This window comes from Octopus bimaculoides, chromosome 30 (assembly GCF_046866305.1).
Source record: "Octopus bimaculoides isolate indiv1 chromosome 30, ASM4686630v1, whole genome shotgun sequence".
In the NCBI taxonomy this organism is placed as follows: domain Eukaryota; kingdom Metazoa; phylum Mollusca; class Cephalopoda; order Octopoda; family Octopodidae; genus Octopus; species Octopus bimaculoides.
This window is the reverse complement of record NC_142957.1, coordinates 6,280,181-6,306,616: the sequence shown is the minus strand read 5'-3', so window position 1 is coordinate 6,306,616 and position 26,436 is coordinate 6,280,181. Positions and strand designations below refer to the sequence as shown.

General features: G+C 37.1%; 2 protein-coding genes across 8 annotated transcripts in view; both read right to left on the bottom strand.

Moving 5' to 3' along the window:
- Positions 1-10,939, bottom strand: part of LOC106883354 (receptor-type tyrosine-protein phosphatase C) — a 59,613-nt gene extending 48,674 nt beyond the window's left edge. The window contains exons 1-2 of one of the 2 annotated variants that reach the window (XM_089346231.1): positions 10,757-10,939; positions 2,747-2,833 (exon numbers count right to left, since the gene is read on the bottom strand). In XM_089346231.1, the coding sequence (XP_089202357.1) occupies positions 2,747-2,833; positions 10,757-10,829 (160 nt within the window). In that variant the 5' untranslated portion in view covers positions 10,830-10,939. The remainder of the gene's footprint in view (positions 1-2,746; positions 2,834-10,756) is intronic. The other variant, XM_089346230.1, reaches the window with a different exon arrangement.
- Positions 10,940-17,839: 6,900 nt separating this feature from the next.
- LOC106879751 (uncharacterized) overlaps positions 17,840-26,436 on the bottom strand; it is a 49,116-nt gene continuing 40,519 nt past the window's right edge. For 4 of the 6 annotated variants that reach the window (XR_016239199.1, XM_089346229.1, XM_089346226.1 and 1 more), the window contains 5 exons: positions 25,130-25,267; positions 21,978-22,129; positions 20,634-20,769; positions 19,827-19,951; positions 17,840-19,008 (listed from right to left, as the gene is read on the bottom strand). Coding sequence is in view for 5 of the 6 variants with exons in the window: in XM_089346229.1 (XP_089202355.1) it covers positions 19,874-19,951; positions 20,634-20,769; positions 21,978-22,129; positions 25,130-25,267 (504 nt within the window). In the remaining variant the exon portion in view is untranslated. Of the gene's footprint in view, positions 19,009-19,376; positions 19,445-19,733; positions 19,952-20,633; positions 20,770-21,977; positions 22,130-25,129; positions 25,268-26,436 lie in introns of those variants that run through there. The other 2 variants (XM_089346227.1, XM_089346225.1) reach the window with 2 other exon arrangements.

Below are 26,436 nucleotides of genomic sequence, written 5' to 3'. Positions count from 1 at the left end.
TTACTTGTACGACGCTCTTCTGCCTACTTTTAACATTAACTTATTATACAGGGTGTCCACAAAGTCTGGGTACACGGGGATTAGAACATACTTTTAAAATGAAACAATTTTATTTAATTATAATGTTAATAAATAAATTTGTAATCTTTATTGAGTAAACTTTCTCTTTTAACATACCGCAGAAAAAGAAGTCTTATATTTAATTGTTTATGTTGTGATCTTAGTTACTCCATGTGCCCAGACTTTGTTAATATTAATGAATATGCAAACGTCTTTAGATTAACATAGGGTGAAGATTCATACCATAGAAAGAGCAATCTCAATGATGAGAAATAAATCAATCTACGTATTACTATTAGGTTCGACTTGCAAACAGTTTACTTCTACAATGCTCTTCTCTCTACTTTTAACATTAATTTATCATATATGGCATAATTTTGGTCTCAAACATAGAAAGGATATGACAATTAGAGATTAAGAACTACAGATTCTGAGGTTTTAAGTTTATTTACATATTTCCTTAATATCTAAAGACACATTTTAAAAAGCTATTGTTGTTATTTAGTCATCACTCAGCAGTGATTGAACTGATTAATGATTAAAGGCTTTACACCCATGTCTATCCCGTTTCTACATTATTCAGTGCGTCCATTTCTTTCTCAGAATATTAGGGTATGATTTGAGTAGGCCAACCAACGACGGGGGCTATTCATCAGCGTAGACTTTTAGGTTGTTTTATTATTTTTTCTAATCTTCTTGAAATATTGAAGTTCTAAAACATTTAAGAGGCTTCTTCCATTTAATTTTGATAGGTAACTCGTAGTATTAGGATAATTTCAAGACTGAACATTCATAGAAGAGAACATTACAAACGTACATATGTCCTCAAGTCTTATTGAGAATGGACTACCCCAGATATATCAACTTTGTCAACATTTATGGAGTGGGGTTTAAATCTTTCACAATCTTGAAAAATGATATCTATTGTAAACTTTTATAGACTCATAAATGCATACTTATATTGATAACTACAACTAAATCAGAGAAAAAATTAAATTTTTCATTTGGTATTATAATACAAAATTTATCACGTGAACGCTATAAACAAAAACATGCTATATTAACACCATCTACATTTAGATTTTAAAAATAAAAATTGGTAAATATTTCATAATCAATTTTTTTCCGATTTTCATAATTAATTTTATTAATTAGATATTTGTAAAAACATGTGTAGCCAACGAACAAAGCTTTCCTAGTGTCTTCTACCTGAAATTTGATAATAGTTACCCATTAATATTAAATATTCCTTATGATATACTCGAAGCCACTCTCTAGTTTCTTGCAGAATCGATATTCCGCTGATGGACACCGACGATGGTGAATACCCATGTGTATTTTTGTGAGCCGATGTTAAGAGAAAGGATGCGGCGAGCGTACGCCTCGATTGTGGACCCGTTGGCGGCTCTTAAATGTTGACCCCGCTTTTCGTAACAGAGGCCCCCTTGCCGATGCTGGAATCACGCTGACTTCTGCTCATGTATCGATTAGGAACCTGTGTCCGAAGCTCCGATTGCAGACATACAGGAGCACTTGATCATATCTGCCGGCCACCGGAGCATTCGATGGCAGCTGGCCCTGGAGTTACCCTGGACTAATGGTGAAGGGGTTCTGAAATTACATGATTGTTTGTACTTCGTAACATTTCCCCCGAACTTTGTGTAGTAGAAGCACAAATCATCTTGCTTAACCATGTCTTGGGGGCCACCCCTATGTCTCGGGGGCCACCCCTATGTCTCGGGGGCCACCCCTATGACCATAGCACCACTGGATAAAAAATGTCTGTCAGCTGCTTTCGCTGACTGCCGCAAGCCTTTGACCTCGGTCTGAGTTATCAGTGCTGGACCTGGGGCGATAATTCACTGAGGAATATTTCCCTAAACAAGAAGGAAGGTGACTCACCCGGAGGGAATAATGTCAACATCTTGTTCATCAACTTCGAAGGCTTAGAATCGCCTAATTCCTCCTCCAGTATTTTAGCCGCCTCTTCTCATTCGCTGTGCTGGAATGTATCCACCAGTCTGTCATTTCATGTGGTATATTTGTGCGTTTACTGGAGGTAGCGGTTAAAATGTCCAGCGCCCTCATTGCCGTATATTCATCCAGTGCCGCTACAGCGTACGAATATTTCGTTAGGTCAGCAGTTATTTTGTATATGTTAAATTGGGCTTCCGCCTGCATGAACCATAGCTCAGCCCTCTTAGGCCACAATTGTAGTAGTTACAGTGTTGTTTTGTGATCGCTTGCCATGTTTATTTCGATAGCGAGAGCTGTTGTTCTATCATCGAGGTCACCAGTTGTAGCTTTGTTAAGCTGTACACAAGTAAACTCATGGAGACGAGAATGTGTTAGTGAAAGATTTATTCTTTTAAGTACATCGGAGAGACAACCGCCAGTTACTTCTGCTTCTTCGAAGCCAGCTCAACCGGAAGTCTACTTCGTTGCAGACCAGATCCCTAGCTAACTAGCTAACACGCAGCAAAATTCCTGTCTACAGTTCGTCTGTCAAAAATCTACAGTTCGTCTGCCCTTGCAACAACACGCGCTGCAAAAACATACGTAATGTAGAATAACACATTTTATTGAAGGATTCTAGGATGAGGGATCATACAAAATATGAGAATAAGAGCTGCCGTATGTGATTAAATCAAATGGTGTTAAATATAATTAATACTTATGAACTTACTGGGATTTCTGAAACAAGTTTTTTTACAGATCTCTTCTCCCCTCTTATCATCTGCGACGCAATCTCCTTTGGTGGTTTCGCACGGGACTTAGATATAAAGAAAAATAGAAATCTTTAAGAAGACATAAAGTGTGACATTTCAGAAATCTAGAAAATAAAAGGATATGATATTTATGTCTTTCTCGGCGATAGAAATGCCTTTTCTTGAGACATTTTAGTGAGAATGAAAATCAGACGTAAACTTTTCAACAAAATCACCGAACGAAATCTTACTGTCGTGATCATAACTAATGTTATAATATCATAATCATATAAATTCTATAAAATTTAGGCAATAAAATGCAGTACATAGTTGTTTTCTTGAGATTTAGAACCGGAGAAAAGAAGCAAGAAAGATAGGATTTGGTAACGATGAGTTAAATGCGGTTAGAGTAGTTTTTGTTAGACATCGTAAAGATATTCACAGACGTACCGGGCTTCATTCATTCTTCAGCATACGTCGTACGTGAAATATTTGGATAAATTTAGGAATATGAACCCAACTAGGACGATGCATGCGCATAACTTTTCCACAATATATACTGATCTCTATTTAGTTCTGGTAGAAAAATGAATATCCAAATTCATTGATTTTGCTTAAATCAGGTAGGAGAAAACTTTTTCGAGAAGCGGGCCGTATGATATAGGGATCATGATCAGGCGAGTCGCACTACTAAAAGGTAAGTAATTTCTTGTTGGACGTGCCATTTCAAAAGTCCCGCGGGCCGCCGTTTTGGTCATAACTGGTTTAAATTTACACATCTCGTGTATTGGGGGTAAATTTCGATAAAGAATAGAGGACGGTTTTATGTCTATTTTATATCTATTTATATCTATATATATATATATATATATATATATATATATATATATATATATATATATATATATATATATATTTTCTTTTACTCTTTTACTTGTTTCAGTCATTTGACTGCGGCCATGCTGGAGCACCGCCTTTAGTCGAGAAAATCGACCCCAGGACTTATTCTTTGTAAGCCTAGTACTTATTCTATCGGTCTCTTTTTGCCGAACCGCTAAGTTACGGGGACGTAAACACACCATCATCGGTTGTCAAGCGATGGTGGGGGGACAAACACAGACACACAAACATACACACCCACACACACCCACCCACACACACACACACACACACATATATATATATATATATATATATATATATATATATATATATATATATATATATATATATATATATATATATATATATACATATATACGATGGGCTTCTTTCAGTTTCCGTCTACCAAATCCACTCACAAGGCTTTGGTCGGCCTGAGGCTATAGCAGAAGACATTTGCCCAAGGTGCCATGCAGTGGGACTGAACCCGGAACCATGTGGCTGGTAAGCAAGCTACTTACCCCACAACCACTCATTTACATATCTAATATATCTATTTACATCTAATATCTAGTAAATAAGAAAAGATAATTTAAATGAGTTAATAAAGTTAATATCATATAATAAATACATTTCGTTTGCTAGTAAAGTATTCAGACAAGTTAGAAACAATCCCTCTGGAGTCACTGTTGCCCCTTTCTTTAGCGGACTTGTCGTCTCTTAAAGATTTATAGAAAAGAAAGAAATTAAGTTTACTTTGGGAGTTTTGTGCCTGTTATACACATGATATTTTCGTTCCAAATTATAGTTTTTAATGAATGATTGTTATTTACAGTTTACTCTTGGCGTTTTGAGACTAGCATGATTGGTAAAGAGGTTAATGAGATAGATTATCTGGATGGTTCGAGTGAGATTTGTTACAAATTTATATTTTCTAATTTTTATCTCTTACGTGTCTCAGTCATTAGACTGCGGCCAAACTGGAGCACCGTCTTGGAGAATTTTATCGGACGAGAGCGCCCCCAATACTTATTATAAATCTGGACTCTATTGCCGAACCGCTAGAATACAGGAAATTAAACACACCAACGTCTAATTGTCAAGTAGTTGTGGAGTACGCGCGCGCGCACGCAAACACACACACGCACGCGGACACACACACACACACACACACACACACGCGTACACGCACGCACGCACACACATGCGCACGCGCATTGAGCTGGCAGGAACGTTAGCAGCTGGGCGAAATGCTTTGCGGTATTTCGTTTGTCTTTACGTTCTGAATTCAAATTCTGCTGAGGTCGACTTTGCCTTTCACCCTTTCGGGGTCGATAAATTAAGTACTAGCTGCGTACTGAGATCGATCTAATCGACTGGCCCCCTTCCCCAAAATTTCGGGCCTTGAGCCTTGAGTGGAGAAGAATATTAAGCATAATAATTTATATTTCACATACAAATGAATTTTGTAATTTAATACTTTTTTAATATGCATTTATAATTTATTCAGAGTAATATGACTTTTTTAATAAGGTGGGAAAAGAAATAAACTGGACACACTTCCGCACTTTTTCAATCATTATATTATATATAGTGAGTTTTATGAAAACAAATTGTAAACCACTCTACAATCTGTAGAAACTACACAAATATACAGAAGGGTATATAGATATACAAAAGTTTAATAATATAAGATGTGAAAATTTAAAAATCAAAATTAAATATGAAACGATAAAATATTTTTATATCCAGTAAGTTTTATAAAGATTTTATAGAATAAAATATTTCATTGCAAATGATGTAAAAGTTACAACAGAGATAATAAGGGTTAGTCAAGATATGTATATCAAATACTAATTAAAGAATAAATTAAGATAAAGATACCTTTGGAAATGGGGTTATGAAATATTTGTAAAATATAAGACACTGGGATCTTGTTCAAAACGGGGGCACCAGTTTTCATTAATGTTCGTATACTTATCTATTTTGTGTTATAGAACAGAAAAAAAAATTTTGTATTCGGATTTATTTCATGTAAAAAATTGTCTTATTTCGATAATTTCAACCAATCACTGACAAGTATTCAGCTGTTTACAAGTTACTCCTTTGGCACTTTAAGCGATGTAAAGCGTATTTAATTTCCATTACTTCTGACATTTTGCAGAGGCAACACACGTGTGTTCGTTTTCCCTAACCCTAACCCTAACCCTAACCCTAATTGACTTGCTCCTTCCCTCAAAAATCATGCCTTGTGCCTATAATAGAAAGGTTTATTAGCTACTGCCAATATGCTTCAGCCATTTTTTGACAAGAAATAATAATTTTATCACCGCCGAGATTCGTTTGTTTACGTAGTCAGCACTTAATTTTTACGGCTGAATGGACGTCAGTCATTGGTTGAGATTACAGAAATACGACAACCTTAACATGAAATAACTTGCGATGTACGTTTTTTTGTTAAGAAGACTAAGAGAAAAAGATGTTTTATATGACACATTCTACCAGTGTCCCAAGTTTCAAAGTGTTTCGTTAAGAAAATACTGGTACCCCCATTTTGAACAAGATCCAGACACTGATTTATGTAGAATAATAACAGTTCCTAGGGGATAATAACAGTTATACTTAGGGGAGGCACAAGATTTAGTAATCCATTGCAAATTTATATATTACATGTAATTTTTATTTGCCTGTCGTGGTACTTAAATGAGAATGAGATGTAAGGTGACAATGTTTTTGAGATTCCGGTTCGAATGATATGAGTGTTTTTATTTCACTTTTGACACGTAATAGTTAAATAGTGGAGGAGATATGATGTTGCTGTGGGCTGGAAGTATGCAAGAAGTTAAAAGAGGGAGGAACAAGCACAAACACGCACACACACACATATACATATACATATACATACGACGGGCTTCTATCAGTTTCCGTTTTCAAATCCACTCACAATGCTTTGGTCGGCCCGATACTATACTAAAGACAGTAGTTCAATGTGCCACGCAGTGAGACTGAACACGGAACCATGTGGTTGGGAAGCAAACTTCTTACCACACAGCCATACATTCAGATTTATGTACACATTTATATGTATATGTGCATGTATGCTTTCATTTATGTATGTTTTTCATGCATCAGTGAGTATGTATGTGCATTTATATACACTAACGTAATCGAAAATGAAGAGCTTTCATATTTAATGACAGTCATAATTTTGCTTTTTGGTAACACATTGCACATGGTTGTCTATATTAATTTTCTGTATGTATATATATATATATATATATATATATATATATATATATAAATGGACAATAAAAAGAATGGTTTACACCTGGTAGCTTACTGGTAAAGCACGGTCACTTTCACAGTGATCGTTATGTATATGGCAAATGAAAGACGGAAGATGGAATATACGAGAATTTATTGTTAATCACGACAATTGTTCCAACACATCTAGCATCGATTCCCCATAGGTGGGACACTAAACAACTGACTCCGGAGCATCTGGTGGTGCAGATGTATCTCGTCGGGTGATAAATAGATACAACTCGTTAAAGTAACTTTTCCGCTATGTAACTTCCCGTCTTGTAGAAAGAAAAGCAGCCAGACGGAAGAAATATCTTCATTTATATAGGAGATCAAAAATAAAATCACAGAAGGCAAAAAGAGAAACGAATACGCAATGCAGCAAGAAAATTATAAAAAATAACCGTTAGCAAATATGGATGTATAAACGCCCTCGGGCAAGCTGCATGGCGCGAGTACACTCGCTCATACAAGCATCCGCAAAAATGTGAGCATACGCAACGTGAGATTTGGTGCACTCATGTTCACAAAGTGAGTTAGCTATCTACTTTGTGTTTGTAAGAATGGGGCGGTTATAAGTAAATTTAAGTCATCCATACCTTAAAGTAAATTAAATTATGTTAACAGTTAGTCAAATTTCATTTCCACTGCATTGGGCATTATACATCCATATTTGTTAACGGTTATTGTTAATACTTTTCTCGCTGGATTGCGTGTTTGTTTCTCTTTTTGCTATCTGTGATTTTATTTTTGATCTTTTATATAAATGAAGATATTTCCTCCGTCTGGCTGCTTTTCTTTCTACAAAACAGGAAGTTATATTGCAGTAAAGTTATTTTAACGAGTTGCATTTATTTATCACCCGATGAGATACACACTTTGGGGCAGCTGTCGACCGACCAAACTATTTCACAAGAATTGCGATGTAAAGAAAGAAGTGATATTAATGAAACTATATTAATACACGCAATCATACTATTAATTACATTGTGTAAGACAACTCTTATCTTTGGGTATAACTATTATTTCCTATTTGCCTATCTCTAGAATGCATGAAAAGTGACTAATATTTCCATCAAACATTGTCTTTGATACGATATTTAATGACTGACAATGTGCATGTCTAGTCATGACCAAGAGTAGTTGGGAAACATCGAGAGAGTAATATTTCGCTCCTCTCTTGATAAATTCTCCACATACATAGGAAAATGCGTCATCCAGATGTCATCAGCGATGAATGTAACTATCACGACGATTTGTGCCTCTATTTGAACAGCAAGAAGTAAACTGAACTGTTGAATTTACGTTCCTGTATTTGTGCTGCCATCTATGTTGCCGGAACGTTCTAGAAATTCTCGAAACATTTAGAAACGTCCCGAAAGTTGTTCAAACCTCTAGAGAGTTCTAGATAACTATGCTTTTGCAGTTCAATGCTGAATTTGTCTGAAAGGTAATGGAAAATAGTTCAGTTTCAAAACAATTTTGTCTAGGGGACAAAAGCAAACTTTGAAGGGAAAAGTAGTGATTTCCTTTGATCTCTAAATAGAAGCAAATAGGAAATAACATTTACTGACCAGAGCTAAAAACAATTTTATCTATAAATTTTATCTATAAATTTTATCTATAAATCTCAAGTGATGCCAACAATGGAGTATTGTTTCCACAATATCTTTATGATACAAACTGACATCCGCTTATCCATATAATGTCCCCTCTTTCAGCTCTCGAAATAGCCATCACGCTCAGTCCTACCACAGCAGACGATATCCTTCTTCTAATATTCTTTCTATGTATCTGAAATTATTTTCAACTTTTCACTATTCAGAAAGAATGGTAGCTATGCAGATCTTGGAAAACCTACGAAGAATATAGGCTCAGCTCCTTCCCCCACAGTATCCCCCCACAAAAGAACGAAGGAGACACACCCACACTCACACCCCTCGCACACACAAACACACACACATATATGCATACATATATATATATATGCCTACATATATACATACATGTATATATATATATATATATATATATATATATATATATATATATATATATGTATATATATATATGTATATAGGCGCAGGAGTGGCTGTGTAGTAAGAAGCTTGCTTCCCCATCACATGATTCCGGGTTCAGTCCCACTGCGCGGCAGCTTGGAAAGTGTCTTCTACAATAGCCTCGGGCTAATCAAAGCCTTGTGAGTGGATTTGGTAGATGGAATCTTATCCAACACTTGTATCCTTAGAAATCTATTACAGTTGATTTAATATTTACTGAAAAGCAAAATCGTATATACGGCAGAAGTGACAATGTTAGTGTGCCTACGAATGTAGTGCTAAAACTAACGACATCTCTGTTAAAAAAAATGCTACAATTTCACATGAGACAATCATCTCTCCTCCTTAGATCTTTCTTTGCAGGAAAACAAAACTGCAGTTTAGTGGGAACAATACGTCAGGACAGAAGGAAATTACTAGAAGCAGTAGAACAGATGAAACTAGTCCATGAAACTGTAATTTTGAAATCCACAGAAAAGCCTACTAAATCCTTTGTGAAGATAACCTCAAGAAGAAGCCTGACACCATACCCTTTTATAACAAAAGTAAGGTAGGCGTAGACGTGCTTGACCAAATGGCAAAGCTTTATTCATTCAATACACGCAAACATACTATTTATTACATTGTGTAAGACAACTCTTATCTTTGGGTATAACTATTATTTCCTATTTGCCTATCTCTAGAATGCATGAAAAGTGACTAATATTTCCAGTAGACGATGGCCAACACACGTTTTAATATTATTTTCGATGTTGTTCTTATAAACAGCTGAGTTTGCATCGCAGTCGTTAGTCGAAGGGAATATATTCAAAAAGTTTGCTAAAGAACTTTGTGGTGATTCGCCTCACGGTCGTTCATGTGCTTTCATACGTCCAACTTAGGAAACATTTATCTCTAGAAATAATAACAGATATACATGTGTGAAAGCAAAATGCCGAAACAGAACCACAAAAATGTGGGGAGTCTGTAAAATACTTCTGTGTGGCAAATGTGCATTAAAATGTTGCGATGAAGGTTTAAAATTTCAATAAATTTCTTTTCATTTTGTAAGGATAGATTTCTTTCAAAATATCAAACTATTGAAACAAATATCATTATGAAATCTTAAGACTCAATAGATTTATGCATTTAATAAATATTTTCTATCTCTCCTTTTCTTCCTTTCCTTTCAAATTGAAAAATATCTTTGTGTCAATTGACGCATTCTGATCCTTAAAGGTAGGTGAAAAGTCCGATCTTTCTAGTATTAAGAAGCGAAGATTTTAAACACATATATATATGTCTGCAACAACATGTGTGTGTTTGTGTTTGTGTGTGTGTGTGTTTGTATGTTTGTGTGTATTCATATATATATATATATTTATATGTATGTGTATATATATATATATATATATATATATATATATATATATATATATATATATATATATTTATATGTGTGTGTGTGTGTACGTGTGTAAATATACGTCAATATAAATGAGGGATTCGAGATGGAGAATAATTAAGAGAGAGAGAGAGAGAGAGAGAGAGAGAGAGAGAGAGAGAGAGAGAGAGAGAGAGAGAGAGAGAGCACGGAGAGTGGAAACGTCTCATAGAAAACATGAAGCATGAAAAATACATTATGAAGTAATTAGGATGTACATTAATTGCCGCTAAAACATGTAATTAACATATGGGGAGATAGTAAATAGACAGAAAGAAAGAATGACATTTTAAAAACAGAAACAAGAATTGCTAACATACTCGTAAAAATCTGTTCGATTGAAAGCATCAATAATATTCCAGTGTAAAAAATTATCAAATTTTCAGCAGACATTTTGTTCAGGCCTTCTGCTTCGAAGAGTGTAACCGAATCTGACTGTTTCTGATTAATTATGCTTTCAACAAACCCTGAAACTTGACTGTAGATAACAGGGAAACTTAGAATATTAATATTTCTATTTTCAACAATGATATCCGGAAATGAAATGGACAGTAGAAACACTTAGAATTTTTGTCCCGTCTAAGAGAAACAACGGCCACACCTACTTAGTAAGTGTTTTCTATACTGCAACATAATACGATTACACAGAATGAAATCACACACGGATGTATCAATTTGTTTTTTAAGTGGATACATGAAGATTTAGCAATATACACATGCAAAGTATTATTACGTGTCTGTGAGTATATGTGACGATATTTAAAATGTGTGTGTGCTTGTGTGTGTGTGTATGTGTGTGTGTGTGTGTGTGTGTGTGTGTGTGTGTGTGTGTGTGTGTGTGTGTGTGTGTGTGTGTGTGTTTGTGCTCGTGCACAACTATCACACGAATGCATGCGAGTATTACTAGATAGAAAATTCCATGTTTGCCTGATTTCGGTGATCAGGTAGTCACGAAATGTTGGAAAATCTCTCAGCCCTTTTGTCATTGACCCAGTATAAAAATAAGAAGGATACAATTGAATGGAAAGTGTGTTTCATTAGCTGGTATGTATGTATGTATGTATGTATGTATGTATACTGAGGAGTCTCTATTCCCAAGAGAGAAGGCGAGAAAGATATGCAGTGATATATATATATATATGTATATATATATGGAAGATCCTGGAAGGTTTTGCTCAAAGCTTTGGAATTAAAAGCTATGCTAACCACCAAACCGGATGGCACTGCATAATATAAAAGACACCGCCTCCTTCATCTCAGACAAGGGTCCAGTATAGCAACAGCTTGGGTTTCAGGGGGTCACAACTATTTAACATCCTGTCAAGGAACCTCAGAGATTTGCAAAGCGTATATATGGAAGCATTCAAAAAGCACCTGGACACATTTCTATCTGAAATCCCAGATGAATCCACATCACGTCAGAAGGCACCAAGAAGAGCAGCTCCGTCCAACTCGCTTCTTCAATAAAAACAGAACCGAAAGGAGAACGAAAAACACGAAAAGGTGGTACTCCAGTATAGCCCCAGCCTCTGACTGAAACCAGTAAATGAACACACACACACACACACACACACACACACACACACACACACACACACACACAGAGGCGCAGGAGTGGGTATGTGGTAAGAAGCTAGCTTCCCAGTCACACTGCGTGGCACCTTGGGAAAGTTCAGGAACCTTTTTTACCCACTCGTATATGGAAATATATATATCCATACACACACACACACACACACACACACACACACACACACACACACACACACACACACACACACACACATATATATATATATATATATATATATACACACACACATATATTGGAAAACTAGAAGTTGAAAATGCACTGAGAATAGATAAAATAATTTTTATTATTATATTTAAAGTTTTAACCGGTTTCACAGTTTAAACTGATTTTCTTTTGTTTTGCTTCTGATTAGTGCCTGAAAATTGCCTTATTTTTATAGTCAGAATCAAAACAGCTGCAACACAAGTTACGTCATTCTATTTCAACATTTTGAAAATCTGTAAAATGTGAAACCGGTTAAATCTTTAAATATAATAATAAAAAAATATTTTAACTAGTCTCAGTGCATTTTTGTGCCTCTCTCCCTAACGGGGGTGGGATTTGAACTTTGTTAGTGAACTGTTGTCCTCTTCAAGAGGAAATTTTTTTATTTTCCAATTTTGCGGGAAACTATTTAATTTGTGTAATTTACTTGTGAAATTAATTTCAACCGAAGAATTTCGGTTGAAATTATACATGAGAGGTGTACTCTCGTAGAGAGTAAGCAAGAAAATGTGAAAAAGTTTTCGGTGGTTGCCGCGGTTGCAACCGAAAATATCGACATTCCTCTCGATCAACTGGAAGGTTTATTTAAAAGAATGAAAGAGGATGGCGGTGACGTTAAAATATCACCCTCCTCCAGTGTGGTCGACACAGAAAAACGGACCGTAGTGTTTAAATCCTTCTGCCCACAAAACAGAAGGTTTAAACACTTCGAGAAATACGTAGCCTATATTGCAAGGGGATGGGCATACGGTGCAGTTGAGGTCCGTTTTTCTAGTGAAGAGGTGGCCCACGGGCATTCCGTGTGTCCCCTGAAAACAAAAGTGGTACTTCTGCCAACATACATGGGAAGGCGGATTTCCCGTGTGAAGGTGACAGAAGTACCACCGGAGGTTGACACTAAGGAGGTGATGGCCGCTCTGCTGTTTAACAGGACGGACCGTATAAAATTCTTGCAAATTACATGCTCTCCCACCCCCCTGAATTGGTGCGGGCGAAGCATTACAGCAATTGTACAGGGGACGCAGGAAGACCTTCAGGAGCTTTCCAAAAGGGTGCTCGTAGGCGAGAATGTGGCCCTTAGAGTGCAGGTAGAAGGAAGAACACCCACCTGCTATAAGTGTGGGGGAAAGGGCCACATTCGCGTGGACTGCGAAACAAGGAATCAAAAAGAAAAAGAAAAGATGGAAAAAATGGCGCAGACGCCAGGCCCTTCAGAAAACCCCAAAATAGTCCCCAAATCTACGCATATACCAGAGCCCACACAAGTAAAAATTCCCACTCCCCCAACTGCGGTGCCGGCCCCTAAACATAACACCACAAAAACCCAATCCCTGCATACACAAACCCCGACACAAGTAAAAAAATACCCACCCCCTTGTTGGCACCTGATGGAAAAAGTACAGCTCCCTCGGACGACACCATGGAGGTGGTCGAGGGGGAGTACGTAGTAGTTCGTAAACAAACTCACACCCACAAAAACAAATGAGAACACACAGCGAATTATAAAAAAACCCGACCACTTGTCCCCGGAAAAAAAGAAAAAGATGACTGTGACATTAAGGTGTTGGTGGAATTTGACACCAGAAACAAATACACAGACGAAATAATAGTGAACCACAACATCGCCAAGCTTTTCTCGAAGCACAAAGACTGTCCGAAGAGGTGTGCCTGGATAGGGGAAACCCTATTCAAGCACGGGTGGTGAAGTCAGCCCCAATGTCGCCCGTGAAGGGTAAGTAGAACCTCTACTTTTTAAGTTGTGGCTGCACTTAACCTTGGTTTTCTGAATGTGCGTGGTCTGAGTTCGAAGTGGAAGCAAACTTGTTTCCTAGACGACCTCAGATCACACGATATACATGTGATGGTTGCTACTGTGACCAAGCTGGACAGTCTATAAACCTTCTCACCCCTCCTTAATGGCTATGCGAAAATCATGTCTCCTGGCCAGACCGGAGGACGAAGGAGTGTAGTGGTACTGGTCCGTAAAGGCTTGGATCTGCAGACTAGTACGGTCTATGTAGACCCTAAAGGCGGGCTGGTCGTAAGGTCTTCAGGTTGATCGGACTCTGTGCACCTTGTGCTAGAGGATTCCAAACTGATTTTTATCGGCGCCTGGAGAACTTTCTCGTGACGTCGAAGACATTAGTAGTGTTAGGAGACTTTAACGCTATTGTTGACACACGCATCAATAGCATTGGCGCAACCGGTAGGAAAGCGAACTCACGTCTCGTGGATCTGCCTAAGCGCTTTCTGCTGGCAGATCATTACAGGCTTGACTTTCCGGACGTCCCAGAGTGGACCTGGATTAGTGGCGCCGGAAAGCTCAAGTTTTAATTAGATAATGATAAGAACTATAGATAAGACTAGTTTTAGCCGTCCACGGATTGTCCAAGTAGCCTACACTGACCATAGAATGGTTAAGTGTAGACTGGACATAAATAGTACAGTTAAGAGAGGATCCGGCTACTGGAAGCTTAATAAGTCTATTTTGACTTGCGAGGCATACCGTAGCCGGATTAAGGAGTTAGTACAGAGGGCGTTAACCGACGCCGTGGTTAATAACCGTTGACGGTTCGCCTTCAAGAGAGCCATTCGATTTGAGTCCATTAGGTTTAGTCAACAGCTAAGATATCTAGATAAGGCAAGAATTGAAGGGAAACTAGAAGGACTTAGAAGAGGCATTGAGGTTGGGCTCTGCAGCTCACATTCTGGCAGTGAGAACGGCATTGGACTGTCACCTCAAAGCCAAACATGAGGGGTGCAGAGTTCGGGCTAAAATGCGAGCATTGGGCCGTGAGGGAATTAATGCTGCCGGATGGGCCCGTACGGTAGAAACCCAGCATGGCAACGATGCCACAATTAGATCTTTCGTCGACGAAAACGGACGTTCGGTCAAAGGAAGGGACGAGATGTGTGAGGCGCTTTACAAGCACTTTGCTGAGTTGTTCGGGAGGGGCGGGACGCTGGATCATGGTGAGGCCCTTAGGGACTCCCTGTCTGGTGGCCCGCGTCTCCCGGCACGAGAGGCTGAGTGCTGTGAAGGGCCAATCACAGCCGAGGAAGTAATCGAGGTGGTGGGCGAGTGCCCCGGGAGAAGTCGCTGGGTCCCGTTGGTCTGCCCTATGAATTCTATAGAAGTATGCCAGACTTGTTCGGGCACCTACTGGCCAGCGTTTACGCCAACTGGCAGCAGAATGGGAGAATTCCCAAGTCTGCGAGCCGGGGAGGGGGTGACGTTGATCAGAAAGGACCCGAGCAAGGGGGATGAGATAGGGAACTTTAGGCCCATAGCTCTACTAAACACAGAGTTAAAAGATTTTGGCCAAGGTGCTATCAAAAAGGTTGGCGCGGGTCGTGGTCGGACTTGTCGGGGAAGCGCTATCCCGGGCAGGTTAATCTACGACAATCTCCACCTTATATGTACCTTATACGTGGTCACCGCACGTTCGGTTCTACCTTCCCCAGTTAATGTCCTGAACGAACATTGGTGCATGGATCATGCGGAGGCCTAAGGTGAGAGACTGGCATTTAGAGTGTCGTCAGGCGCTCCAGCTACTCTCTCGGTTGGGCAATGCCGGCGGCAAGAGTTCCACCGCGGATTTCTATAGCGGGTTAGTGGAATCTATGTCAGATGAAACTCAGTTGGTCAACCTGTTCAGGAGAACGTTCGGGCCGGGGTATCTGGATAATTACCAGAAATCCCTAGCTTGGCAGTGCTTCCGTGCGAAGTTACCTGTTCGTGACAAGCTGTCAAGGTACGGAAGTACCGTCTCGCCGACATGCCGAGATGTGGGCAAGATAGGGAAACCGTCTTGTATGCATTCGTGGAGTGTCGGGAGTTATCAGTACTGATAGCTTTTGTCGAACAGCTGTTGTCAGTGATGGGAAGAGTACAGCTATCAGCTGAATCTATCATCGAGATTGTGCCACCTCCTTTCCTTTCCTTAACAGGGAAAGTAAGGCTTGCTTTCTCTGCGTAGTAGCCATACTGAAAGAAACAGTATGGAAGAGGCGTGTGAAAGGTATAGTGACAGATACCTTTGTCTCTGGCCAGGGGTTGGTTAACTTTTTTAGTTACCTCTTCGGTAGTAAGATCAGGTTGGAGAAGAAGTGTCTGTCACGAGATGTATTTGTGAAAAGATGGAAGCCTGTGATGAGCAAGCTGGGTGCGATTTTCCCGATGAGCCGTTTTTTCGTATTACAGAGACCACACTTACCACTACCGTCGGTATAAGGTTTACACTTGGCTAAGATCTTCCAGTAAACCACGGCTAGAATCCACATTTTTACTACGTTCCTGCACATGCTTTCCATATGTCTTAACTTCTTTTAATTTTTACTTTTTATATATATTTTTCATTTTTTCCTTTTTCACTTTTAATTGTATGAATGTGTACGTGTGTGAGTGTATGTATATGTATGTTTATATTTTATATGTATATGTGTGTGCGTGTGACCATATATGTGTATGTGTATATGTATTTATGAGTAGATAAACAGCCGACAATCGATGAAGGGTCGTTCTTTATGTTACTTGTCTTGTTTTTCATTTGTTTCTCTTGTTGTTCGCATACCCAAGCGGGCCTTCATTTTTCATGTTGTTTACGTTTTGTGAGGTCCTGTACCCATATATATATATATATATATATATATATATATATATATATATATATATGTGTGTGTGTGTGTGTGTGTGTGTGTGTGTGTGCGCTCAATAAGCGCTCACGGATTCTGTCTCCTAAACCATGTTTGGCTTCACTTTTGTGTAGTGCACCGGAGAGATAGCCTTTTAATATAATACATTAACCAATTACCACACATATTTCAAATGTCTGAAAGGTAAAGGAAGTAACTGTTGATAACCTCACCATTATATTTCCTTCAGTCTCTCTCTTTCTATCTCTCTCACTCTCTCGCTTCACTCTTTCTCTCTTCAGTGCCCACCAAAATGGCTTCAGTCGATCACTAACCTCTTTTGGAGACTATTCTCCTAAAATTACATACCAAATGAGACCGTTCTTTTGACTAAAATAATGCTGAGCTTTCTACTATACAAAGCTTTCTACCATGTATTGTAAGAAATTATTTCCATAGATATATTTCCCATCTATTGTCTATATTTGACTATTTTGATTTAAGATTATTACATATAAAGTCTTAATCATTCGTCTAAGCAGTGGTAACACTGTCATATTAACGAGTTTTTTCTAAGTTTGTGAAGTGCTTATTTCAACTACATTTGTTCATAGAATTTGGAGAAAGTTGAACTTCTACTTAAGGTTATGTAACTATATACCCTAAACTCGTTTAGACCGATCGTATACCGTATTTCCTACTTCACCATCTTTCTATGTACATATGCTTGTTATGCAATACTGTTTTCCTGAATAAAAAGTTCTCATAACAATATTGTTCCAATATATACTGCCTATACAACAAAATTGGTGTGAGATAGAGAGAGAAGGGGAAAAACTTACCATTCCATTAGTCTTTCACCATCCGTTTTGTTAAACAATCTGTGTTTTATCTCATGCATTATTATGTTTTATCTCATACATTATTCTGGTGTATAGGGATGTTGTTTCAAAACAAGAAGACAAACATCGCTGTTTATAAATATAGATTTATTAATTTGCATGCGTGGCCAGAGTTTATAATTATATCTTTATTTATACAGATTACACAAAAGATTACACAATTATATTGATTTATATAGAGGTATCTGTTGGTTACAAATGCAGTTATTAATGCTGATATTACGCAGGGTTTCTTGTGAGCAACAGGCAAAATGTGGTTGACTGAATTAATATATTACTGACCAATATTTTCATGATCTATATTGACAAGGTATTGACACCGACTGCACATCCATGAATCGAGAAAGACACGGTTATATATGGTTATATATGGATGGAGAGGACATTTACGATAAAAGAAGAGCAACAGTTGAACTGTATGATCTCATAGGAAAACACAAGTATGTGACTCGAGAAGTATTCCTGGGACATGAATATGAACGGAGAGGATATAAACTGTATATAAATGCGATGGATATCAAAGGTATATATAGATAGAGAGGACAACAATGGCATATGTATTGATATGGCAGCCGTACTATTTCATTAGTTAGTGAACCATAGTCAATGAATTAGGAAGACTCTAGTGGTCTTTGAAGTGAAGGACACCATTAACTAAGATGACAGCAACAGCATATGAAAGTAGCTGCCAACCGTATATGGTCAGAGACAAGATAAAGAGTGAATGTGTTGAGAAGACAGCAGTGGTACATGAATTAGTTTCTATAAGATATTGAAACTTTGACTCCGTTTCCAACTGAAGCTTACCTCCTGAATTTCTAAATGTGTTATGCGTTATATGATATTAAAAAATTATTATATCGAATATGTTGCGCAGGAGTGGCTGTGTGGAAAGTAGCTTGCTTACCAACCACATGGTTCCGGGTTCAGTCCCACTGCGTGGCACCTTGGGCAAGTGTCTTCTACTATAGCCTCGGGTCGACCAAAGCCTTGTGAGTGGATTTGGTAGACGGAAACTGAAAGAAGCCCGTCGTATATATGTATATATATATGTTTGTGTGTCTGTGTTTGTCCTCCTAGCATTGCTTGACAACCGATGCTGGTGTGTTTATGTCCCGTCACTTAGCGGTTCGGCAAAAAGATACCGATAGAATAAGTACTAGGCTTACAAAGAATAAGTCCCGGGATCGATTTGCTCGACTAAAGGCGGTGCTCCAGCATGGCCGCAGTCAAATGACTGAAACAAGTAAAAGCGTAAAAGAGTAAAAGAGTAAATATATTGAATAAAAAAGAAAAATAACGAAAAATAAAGAAACATATTGAGAGATATAAAAAAATGGAGAGATTTACTGAATGTCGTATGCACACACACACACACACACACACACACACAAAGAAAAGAATTTATGGGCAATTCTTGCGATGTCTCAAAGAAAATAGGAAATAATTTCAAGAAATTAATATTGATATCTCAAAAAGGCAGCGAGCTGGCAGAAACGTTAGCACACCGGGGAAATACTTAGCAGTATTTTGTCTGTTTTTACGTTCTGAGTTCAAATTCCGCCGAAGTCGACTTTGCCTTTCATCTTTTCGGGGTCGATAAACTAAATACCAGTTGCGTACTGAAGTCGATCTAATCGACTGCCCCTCCCCCAAAATGTCGGATCTTGTGCCTAGAGTAGAAAAGAATATTAATATTTCAAAGAAAATTGATTTGAAATGAGCAGAAAAAAATCCCAAATTTATTTGCAGGTAACAAGAGATATCTTTACTTTTATCGAAAATTACAAATTTAGCATATTTAATTTAAGGTTGCATAAAAGAGTTAATATTAACTTTTCGGGAAGAAATAGTCTTCCGAAGAACTTTTAGCAACTGTAATTAGCATAATGTATTATTACCGAAATATGCCGATATTTGGCCTCTATGTGTAAACAAAGATGAATTCTTAGTTTCTTGAAATGTTTCCCATTTCCTTTAAGCGATATTAACAATTACGGCTAAGCTTTGGTTTTCTTTACCCAACAAAGTATTAGGGTTTTTTGTATACATCACCTCTTAACTCATAACACGGATCTATAAAACATATTCACTCCCATGTATCACTGTGTAAAATTACTGTATAAAGATGATTCCTTTTGCAAATATTCAGCAACTTCCCAAATGTAGGCGTAGGACTCCTGCCAAAAAATAATTGTCAAATATATGAATTAATTAATGAAATGGACTGAAATTACTCAATACCTAATTATTTGTTTTACAGTATCTTTTATAAAGTTCTATCCACTTTCACTCATAATATAGAGATTAAAATAATGGTAATATATAGATTCCATGTAGTAACATATAAATTTCTTAACTTAATGGTCAGCCACTGGTTACTGTACGTTCCCGACTAAACATTATTTAAGAATAAATTTCATTGACACAGCCGCGTTCTGCTGTGCTGCTGAATATGTTTATCTACACTTCCCTACCGTTAAATCCAAGAAGCAAACTCGCAAGAAGTTCAGACATGTAATATGTCAATACCAGAATAACTGCATTGCTCGATGTTTAGAAATTTCTAGAGTAGCAAGCGGAATATTTGAATTCTTTCTATACAGGAGTCTGCTGATCAAATCAATCCACAGATGTACGGTTCAGTACTCCGCAAGTTTCCAGTGTAGGATAATGAAAAAAATTATCTGACATTTATTCATTAGTATATCAATGATCTTCGAACACGAAGAATTTTTCAGGAATGTGTTCCAATAACAGTAAACATTTGAAGGACAGATTTTTCCCTCCGATATTTAATAAAGACTTGATCGAAGCACATAAAAGAAAAAAAAAAAAAAAAAAAGATGTTGCTATACTTACACAGTCGGGTACTATTTCTGGTTGTATTTTCTTGATCAGTCGCACTAATCGTACTATGTTGATTACTGATTGACTGGTTATTGCATCTTTTAAAATGTGAATGATGCACAGCAAACCACTTTTGTTGAAATTCGTACTTTACATGAAAAAGGACGAGAATTATTGTACGTTTAGAAATATGAGAATAATAGATTCTAACATTATAAAATAATGATTTCTGACAAAATATCTCATTCACTTCCAATTATTTCAGTTCCATGGACATACATTTCTGAAATTGTGTAGAATTTCCATAAAACATTCACTTCCTCCATTTACTCCAATAATAAATTAGATTATATTTCATTTTAACATTGTTATTATTATTATCATTATTATTATTACAATTAAACCTTGGGAGAGGCATTATGCCGGTAGTAAACACACGCACTGGTTCAGTCCTTTATTAATTTATATAGTTTTTTGTTAAATTATTTCATTGCACTCTTGCAATCTCTTCAGTAACTTATCTCTCCACTTCCATTTATTTTGAATATATTTATTTTGAATATAAAACTATATAAATTAATAAAGGACTGAACCAGTGCGTGTGTTTACTACCGGCATAATGCCTCTCCCAAGGTTTAATTGTATTTCTTTCAACACACGTAACCACATCAAGAATCTTGCACACGAAATACACATACAAAATTATTATTATTATTATTATTATTATTATTATGATTGTTATTATTATTATTATTATTATCGTTATTATCATCATAATCATTAGGTGAGAGAGCAGCGCATGCCATCAAAATGATACCGGGGTACAAATATGCGAAATCCAATATACCCATAATGACTACCCGTCTGAAGATGATAAACCAGGCATATGCCTCACAATTACATCTGCGCCACATGGAGATCTTATATCAAGATAAACAGCGTATGATCTTGGGGGGGGGGGTCCAGTTAGAATTTCCTTCAGGTCGAGTAGCCCATGCCGCTCAAATGGTCTCTTAATAAGGGTTGTTTAAGGATGTTGAACGAAACACCCATGTTTCCAAAGGTAAATTATTCAAACCGACAAATAATAGCTTTCAACACATGGCTATGATTCTCCCCCACTATTTCTGCTCGTGATCAGGGATGCACACACACACACACACACACACACACACACACACACACACATATATATATATATATCATATCTATGTCTGTCAACTTGCATCTCATTTTTGTCTCGCGCCTCAAATACATACGATATATATATATATCTGTCATACTGGATGTATGTTTTCTATGTTCTTTTACGGAGTCGTATGACTGCCGTTGCAATCAATCAATATTCGCACTTACCCTGAATGCACGGTAAATTTTTTATTGACCTGCTTCTTTTGATTGGTGCTCAGTATATTAGTTAGTTTTAATATGTCGGCACATGACGGATAAGCTTTGTCCATCCATATGGTAACCAGAAAGTGATTCATCAGATATACTTCGATCCTTGACTGTAATACGAAAAAATAGTAATGAACATAATGTGAATAAAATCCGTCATGTGCGATTTGGAAGAGATTTAACGGATCTATTTTAAAACGGGGCGCCAGTATTTTCTTAACGAAACACTAACGAAACACTTTGAAACTTGGGACACTGGTAGAATGTGTTATATGAGACATCTTTTACTCTTAGTCTTCTTAACAAAAAAAAAAGGAATTCGCAAGTTATTCCATGTTAAAGTTGTCGTATTTCTGTAATTTCAACCAATCACTGAGGTCTATTCAGCTCAATAGAGTTACTGCTGGGCGGTCATAAAAATGTTATTCTCTGTGACATATTTCATCCGGTTTAATCGTAATTTATACGCATATATTTTTTATATAATAAATTACGCTGTGCGTATCTATGTGTGTAACAATTTTAGAGTTCGGATTCTAGAGTTAGGGTTAGTTTTAGGGTTAGGGTTAGGGTTACGGTTACGGTTAACAGTCTAGTTAGGGTTAGGGTTAGAAGATTAATACGATATACACCATTACAGCGCTAACTGTTTTCAACTGAATAGACGTCAGTGATTAGTAGAAATTATCGAAATAAGACAATTTTTTACATGAAATAAATTCGAATACAAAAATATTTTTCTGTTCTATAATACAAAATAGATAAGTATACGAAGTTTGAAAGTCTTTCGGTACCAAAAACACTACGTAAAACATTAATGAAAAATGTGGCCCCCGTTTTAAAAAAGATCCCAATTTTTTACATGAAATAAATTCGAATACAAAATTATTTTTCTGTTCTATAACACAAAATAGATAAGTATACGAAGTTTGAAAGTCTTTCGGTACCAAAAACACTACGTAAAACATTAATGAAAAATGTGGCCCCCGTTTTAAAAAAGATCCCAATTTTTTACATGAAATAAATTCGAATACAAAAATATTTTTCTGTTCTATAATACAAAATAGATAAGTATACGAAGTTTGAAAGTCTTTCGGTACCAAAAACACTACGTAAAACATTAATGAAAAATGTGGCCCCCGTTTTAAAAAAGATCCCAATTTTTTACATGAAATAAATTCGAATACAAAAATATTTTTCTGTTCTATAACACAAAATAGATAAGTATACGAAGTTTGAAAGTCTTTCGGTACCAAAAACACTACGTAAAACATTAGTGAAAAATGTGGCCCCCGTTTTAAAAAGGATCCCAATTTTTTACATGAAATAAATTCGAATACAAAAATATTTTTCTGTTCTATAACACAAAATAGATAAGTATACGAAGTTTGAAAGTCTTTCCGTACCAAAAACACTACATAAAACATAAATGAAAACTGGCGCTCCCGTTTTGAAATAGATCCGATTTAACTACTCTTTGTAACACGCTGAATAAATTCTCAGAGGATCCATTGCTATCTTGTAATCTTCGGTGGATAAGCTCAGCGTGGGAACAAAACAAATGAAGTTAAATTACTATCACTATTATCACTTATTGCTTGCAGTTACCTTCTCTAACTACGGTAACGGTGTCGTTCTTCTTGTTACTGCTGGTGTTGTTGTTTGTGTCCCTGGCTAGGCTACGTTCTATAACCACAGGAACAGGGTGAGGGCGAGGGGTGGCAGAAGGTAGTTATCGTTGCCGTTCTTGTTAATTCTTGTGTTGCTGATTTTGTTGTTGTAGTTGTTTTTGAATAACCTTCTGTAGTCGTATGGCATTTCTGATCAATCTATGTGTATTATTATCATTATTGTAATTATTATTATTATTATTATTATTATTATTATTATTATTAGGCGCAGGAGTGGCTGTGTGCTAAGTAGCTTGCTTACCAACCACATAGTTCCGGGTTCAGTCCCACTGCGTGGCACCTTGGGCAAGTGTCTTCTACTATAGCCTCGGGCCGACCAAAGCCTTGTGAGTGAATCTGGTAGACGGAAACTGAAAGAAGCCCGTCGTATATATGTATATATATATATATATATATATATATATATATATATATATATATATATATATATATATATGTATATATATATATATATATATATATATATATATGTATATATATATATATATATGTGTGTGTGTGTGTGTGTGTGTGTGTGTGTGTGTGTGTGTGTTTGTCCCCTTAGCATTGCTTGACAACCGATGCTGGTGTGTTTATGTCCCCGTCACTTAGCGCTTCGGCAAAAGAGACCGATAGAATAAGTACTAAGCTTACAAAGAATAAGTCCCGGGGTCGACTTGCTCGACTAAAGGCGGTGCTCCAGCATGGCCGCAGTCAAATGACTGAAACAAGTAAAAGAGTATTATTATTATTATTATTATTATTATTATTAGTAGTAGTAGTAGTAGTAGTAGTAGTAGTGACAGCAGCAGCAAGTAGCATTAATAGCAGTAGTAGTAGCATCAGTGTTAGTTGGATGGATTGCTAGATAGATGGATGTTTGGCTGGCTGGTCGGTTGGTCGGTTTCTGTGCCTGCAACATTCTCCTCGGGATTTAAGCTAGTCATTTCGGCCTTTTGAAAGGTTCGAGGTTTTCATCTGTTTAAACTGATATATCGATTAGGACATATATCCTATTCTGACGAACATTCACAACAATATCAAGAATATTTCATGTGTATGATTGTAATACTTCTTATTTCTTCGTATTTCTTAATGCTGGAATAACGCCCAGGGTATGAAAGCTCGCAATTCTGGCATGCCTCTAGATGTATTCATTATTGCCAAACACCGCGGTACCACACACAATGTTGTTGGTTGTTTCTTCCGACCGTCCATACATTTTATCGTAACTTCATGTATTCTATTTCATTGCTTGCTTTTGGTGGCTTCCTCTCCAACAAAATCTTTCATTGGGTTATTATGTTGAGCCAAGAAAATATAATACAAGAATACGATACAAATAGGAACGTAAGATATTTCTTTCATTATGCTTTCATATAACTTCCTTTTCAAAAATGGAATTATTTTATAAACATCAACAAAAAATATCAAACTTGCCTTTTTCTTATTATCAAACTTAACCTTTAAAACACTGTGTATACATATTTTTTTATCCTCAAAACTAACTAGTTCTAGGATATATGGCCCAATTTTAACAGATTCTTTCAGCGTCTTTGGCAAGTAATTCGGTGGATTCTAGGCGGAAAAAAAGAAAGAAATGTCAAGATCAATTAAAATACTATATTTTATCATTTTCATATATTACGAACCATAAAAGTTGGGACAATTTCACTCCGACAATAATCTACATCATATAATTGACTGAGAAGCTCCTTAACAACTCAAGTCATTATTATTATTTTTGATATAAAAATCCTTTTCATATAATGTACCCCACCACTTCCCTACGTCAGTCAGAAAATCTTAAGATAATGGGCGTTATGTTCGTCTGTTTGTCTGTCTGTCCGTCGGTTTTACTGTCTGTTCAGTCTTCACGGTCAAAAGGCTGGACCAATGGTCACGATGTTTTTTGGGGATTACGTAGGAAGTAAACAGGTAAACCAACCACATGGTTCCGGGTTCAGTCCCACTGCGTGGCACCTTGGGCAAGTGTCTTCTACTATAGCCTCGGGCCGACCAAAGCCTTGTGAGTGAATCTGGCAGACGGAAACTGAAAGAAGCCCGTCGTATATATGTATATATATATATGTATATATATGTGTGTGTGTGTGTGTGTGTGTGTGTGGGTGTGGGTGTGTGTGTGTGTGTGTGTATGCTTGTGTGTCTGTGTTTTCCCCCCCTAGCATCGCTTGACAACCGATGCTGGTGTGTTTACGTCCCCGTAACTTAGCGGTTCGGCAAAAAGAGACGGATAGAATAAGTACTAGGCTTCCAAAGAATAAGTCCTGGGGTCGATTTGCTCGACTAAAGGCGGTGCTCCAGCATGGCCGCATCAAATGACTGAAACAAGTAAAAGAGTAAAAGAGAAAAGAGAGTAAAAGAGGAAGGTTTTTAAATGGAAAAAAGGCGAAAAAGTGTGATTATTTAGTGGATATTGAGTTTTGTATTAAATAAATCACCTTTGATATTTTTTCTTAAAATTCAGGCGACGAAGATTAACGCTGGATTTTGCCCCGACTCCGTATAGTTCGTGAATTTAGAGGGTTTAGATTTGCGATATTATCCCTTTATTTCCCATCGTAGATAGCAGATTTGCTATCTGAACTATAATGGGCGTTATGCGCGTCCGTCTGTCCGTCTCTGGCCCTTTTTACGGCCAGACGGCTGGACCAATGGTTACGATATTTTTACAAAGACGGTCGTCAGGAAGGTTTTTAGCATTAAAAAATCGGTAAGTATGATTA